At 50.2% G+C, this 4,930-nt stretch overlaps 1 protein-coding gene across 1 annotated transcript in view; it reads left to right on the forward strand.

Annotated features, from left to right (window-relative positions):
• thbs3a (thrombospondin 3a) overlaps positions 1-4,930 on the forward strand; it is a 20,708-nt gene continuing 15,778 nt past the window's right edge. The window contains exons 1-2 of the mRNA XM_030359461.1: positions 1-853; positions 3,125-3,331. Of these exons, the coding sequence (XP_030215321.1) occupies positions 778-853; positions 3,125-3,331 (283 nt within the window). The 5' untranslated portion in view covers positions 1-777. The remainder of the gene's footprint in view (positions 854-3,124; positions 3,332-4,930) is intronic.

The raw sequence follows: 4,930 nt of genomic DNA on the forward strand, positions 1-4,930 counted from the left end.
GTGTTGCCGGGATCTGTTCGCATTGTCGGGGGAGGGGGTTGCATTCCCATCACCTGCATGCCGTTAAATGTGGTTGCCATGGTGACGCAGCCACCAGAAACAAACAGGTCCCGGTGGAGGGAGGCGGGGCTCCCGCTGTTCAACAAGTTACTCCCCTCCGCTCTTTATAGAGTAGACCGGTACCCCCTAAGCCCTGGCCTACATGGTCCTTTAAACCCAGACCTACCCTAAACCCAGGCCTACATGGTCATCTAAACCCCGGCATACAGGGTAGGCCTACCCTAAACACAGGCCTACATGGTCCTCTAAACCCCGGCTTACATGGTCCTCTAAACCCCGGTTTACAGGTTCCACCTCCAAGCCCAGGCCTAGAGGGTTTGATACTCTGACTGCTGCGGCCAATCATTCAGGTATGAATTAATGAATGACGTCAATACATTACTCCCTCCTCTCCTCGGTCGTAAAGCTGCGTTCTGTTCCCTCGAGCACGGCTCCCTGCACGCGCACTGTCACATCCACTCACCGCCCCGACGCGGGGGCGCGCCGGACGGCAATTCTTCGCTGCTCGTGCACGTTGCACCCCGTCCCATTCCCCAGTCCCGCTCCGGTTCAGTCGGGTATCCTCCACTCCAGTCAGCTCGGATCCGGTCGGTCGGACTCTTCTTCCTTCCGCGGCGCCTAATCCGGATTAACTCCCTTCATTCAACGCCTAATCCGGATTAACTCCCCTCCCGCAGCGCCTAATCCGGATTAAATCCCCTCGCACTTCATCTGGACATGGGTGCGATGCGCGTGCTCCTGTCCCTCTCCATCTCCCTGCTGCTCGCGGACGGACAGCCGGCAGATGTGCAAGGTGAGCAACGACCGGGAACTAAAGGATCTGGTTCTGTGTTTGAGCACAAGAAGTGGTTCGAGCGGTGCTAGCCCCCCCCCCCCCCCCCCCCCCTCGCCCAGGTGTTCCCAATAGACCCAAAGTTTTCAAATGTATTACGCGACGACGTGGTCTCCGGTCCTCTCAGACCTGGACGTGGTCTCCGGTCCCTCTCAGTCCTGGACATGGTCTCCGGTCCCTCTCAGACCTGCGCTCTTGTTCATCTCCGGAATGTTTGCGGGTTTATGCAGTCTTTTTTTTGTTCACTTCTCAATCAACACCGCGACCAGAGGGGTGGTGTTGAGGGGTGGTGTTGAGACGGTCTGAATAACATCCTTTATCCCATTGGGACCTGTTGAAGGCTGCCCGGGACCCGTCCCTCCTCCGCTCTCCTCCTCTCCGGGGGGCACGGCCGACTCTCTAGTTCGTACTTCCAATGAGACGCTCACTCTGGCTTTGCGCGAATATAATTTAAGAGAAGACTAATTAACGAGAGCCTGTTATTCGTTTTTCCTGTCATTTGTGAGAGTCGGTCTGACGTTCATAACACGGTTAGAGAGTATTATGTAATGTTTGTTGGGGCTGAACGCAGTTCCAGCTGTGTGTGTGTGTGTGAGAGAGAGAGAGAGAGAGAGAGAGAGAGAGAGAGAGAGAGAGAGAGAGAGAGAGAGAGAGAGAGAGAGAGAGAGAGAGAGAGAGAGAGAGAGAGAGAGAGAGAGAGAGAGAGAGAGAGAGAGAGAGAGAGAGATCATTATTTCAGGTAAATGTATTGGGCCAAAAATATCACAAAACATTGTAGCCTATATATACGGGCTCCAGACTGCAACCAAATGGTTGCATTTTGCAACCAAAATTTGAGACTGTGCGACTGAATGTTGCATCTGGTCGCACAAGAGTGACCAGTAAATTTGCCCTTTTTTATTTTTTTATTGGAAGGGGCGCGTCAACGAATCCGGAACCTGTAGCAGGCTAATGAGTGTGAGAAGGATAAGGAATTGCCACTGTTAGTGGCTAATTGAGCGCGAATTGCATTCCTCACCCGACCCGACCCGCTATAAATTGATTTCGACGCCCGACCCGCACCCGAAGGAAAATTAGACACATTAGATGGAACGCCGGGGATTTACACTATGTAGTGTTTGGCCTGGTGCTTTAGATTAGTGTGAAGAAAAACTCATCATCCACTGGTGACGGTTTTAGTTGACTCCTCTGCTCCTGAATAACATATCCAGCACCGAAGAAGTCTCGCTCGCAATCACAAAACCCGCGTCCGACCCGCGCTGTTCAGGCGTCTGACCCACACCCGTGTCCGACACATTATTTTTTCACCCGTTTCCTCCAAATTGTCCGGTACCAGTGGGTACCCGAACCCGGTCCGGACTTCATGTGCCATAAAGGGCGGCGCCTCGTAATGCATTCTCAACGGAGAGGCGAGCGGGCAGAGAGGAAGCACAGCGTCCTGTCAAGCGGCACGACAAGCGGGCGCTGTCGCAAACTGTCGCTTCCGTGCTTGTCGAACGCATGAGCGTTCGACGAGATGAGAATCCCAATAAAATGTGACACAGAATTTGAAAACGCACATTGTAATTTCTGCATCCGTTATCAAAATATTTATTAGTAATACAGTGAAAAAAAATTGAAAATCACATTGCCATGTTGATTCACGGTGTGCGCCCCTACAATTTCTGGTTGTGCCCCTAAAACTTTCAGTTAGGGGCCTAAGTGCTCCTAGTGAAAAAATTTAGTCTGGAGCCCTGTGGTACGGTATATACCAGGGGTTTTCAAAGTATGAGAGTGAGCCCCCCCTCAGAGAACTTTTTTTAAAAAAACGTTTTAAAGATACTTTTAAAACATTTTTAAAAAATTCTAATCATCTTTGTGCGTTCTTAAACACATTTCTTAACACATTTTAACATCTTTACCTAAGCATGTTTTTGCTTAACTTTTTTTAAATACATTTGAACAGCTTAATCTGTAAACTGCCAGTTTAGCCTCCTTTTTTAGCTCACCTCTACTTTAGTGGGAGCAATGAGTTTGCATCTGACTTTGCGTCTTCGTCTTTGCGCTTTTTTTGTTACTTTTTCTGGTTTATTTTTTCTCACGTCACGCCCCCCCCTGAATACCTCTGGCGCCCCCCAGGGGAGGCGCGCCTCACAGTTTGAAAACCACTGGTATATACCAAGGTATCCTGCAATTCAGGGTTATTTTCCCTGCAGTGACACTGACTCCTGCCCATTCCTTTCCCCCTGACAGTGATTGACGTGTTGGGTCTGCAAGACGCCAAGCAGAACCTGGTTGCCGTGGAGACGGTGGCGAGCACCATGAGCGCGCTGAGCGACGTGTACGTGGCGTCCACGCTGCGCCTGCCGCCCAAGCTGGGGGGGGTCCTGCTGGGGCTGTACGGCAAGCAGGACAACAGGAAGTACCTGGAGGTCGCCGTCATGGGCAAGATCAACAAGGGTGAGTCCCCATATAGGTCCTCACATAGAAGTTTATCACTTGGTAGGTCCCGACAAAGCAGCTCCACACACAAAGAAGGTCCCCAAAAAGCAGGTCCCCACAAAGCAGATCCCAACAGATCCCCATAGAGCAGATCACTATTAAGCAGATACACACAGGTCCCCACAAAGCAGTTCACAAAGGAGGTCCCCACACACAAAACAAGGCCCCATAAAACAGGTCCACACACAAAAAAGCAGGTCCCCACAAAGCATGTCCCCATACAGCAGGTCCACAAACACAAAGCTGGTCCCCACAAAACAGGTCCACACACACACAGCAGGTCCCCAGAAAGCAGGTCCCCACACAGTAAGCAGGTCCCCTCATACAAAGCAGCTCCACACACACAATGCAGGTCCCCATAAAGCAGGTCCCCACATAACAGATCTCCACAGAGTAGGTCCTGAAAGAGTTGTTTAATTCTACTAAAATTATTCCCACATTACACTCCAACTGAAATCAGACCATAATGACATCCCACCCAGTGATCTGGGCGGAACCAATCTTTACAGTGGCCAATAGGCTGTGTTCATCTGGCGGCCATTTTGGTTTCTAAAACAGATCCGATTAAACCACGCCCCCCAGTTCGCTGATTTGACAATCGACCGGCTCATTGGCGGCTGCCAATGATAGAGGGATCGATAGATACAATCTGGCTTCCATGACGACGGCTGGGGGCTGATGTTGAGGAACAAGGGGAAAAGGAGAGGGTGGCTCAGGCCCGTCACACCATCCGTGGGCTACTGGTTAAGGAGTTGGACCGGTAACCGGAGGTTGGTCGGTTCGAATCCCAACCCGTTGGAAAATATGTGGACGGGGGAAGTAGCTGTGCAGCCCTCTCTTACGCCCTCTTCCACGGATGAGGTGCCCTTGAGCAAGGCACCTGAACCCCCCCCCCGTTCCCGGGCTGCTGCACTGCGGCTGCCCACTGCTCCCGCTGTGCTGTGTACCCCAATGTGTGTGGACCTCTAACAAGGTCTCTCCTGTGTGTGCGTGTGTGTGTACTAGTGTGTATGGGTTCACCGGCTCGGATGGGTTAAAAGCAGAGAAAGAATTTCCCTCAAAAAGGGACAATAAAGGATAACTTAAACATAAGATCAGAAGTTCTTGGAAAGGTGGGACAAGCAACATAAGGTCTTGCTGGTAGGGAGTGGACATGTTTGAATAATATACAATGTTGTAATATAAAATAATAGCTCATGTTGAGTGGTTTCTTTGACAATGTAACAATGAACAGTCTTGGTCTGGAGAGGTTAATAAACAGCTTGGCACCAAAGACATCGATTAGTTTAGTTTAATCTGCGTCATCTGTTTTGGTAAGCTTGTGTTTGGGTTTTGTCAGTTGGTCTTATGTAACCATCGTTCATAAAGTGTTGCTGCAACAGACATGTTATTTGAGTGTGTGAGACTGTCTTTAACAATCTGTTAAACCTCTCATTTAACTCCTGTGCTTGCATGTGTCTGTGTTTGAGTTTGAGTGCATGTGTTGGACAAACACACACACACACACACAAATATGCACACATATGTGTGTGTGTGTGTGTGTGTGTGTGTGTGTGT

The sequence above is a fragment of the Gadus morhua genome, chromosome 6, assembly GCF_902167405.1.
Source record: "Gadus morhua chromosome 6, gadMor3.0, whole genome shotgun sequence".
Taxonomy (NCBI): Eukaryota; Metazoa; Chordata; class Actinopteri; order Gadiformes; family Gadidae; genus Gadus; species Gadus morhua.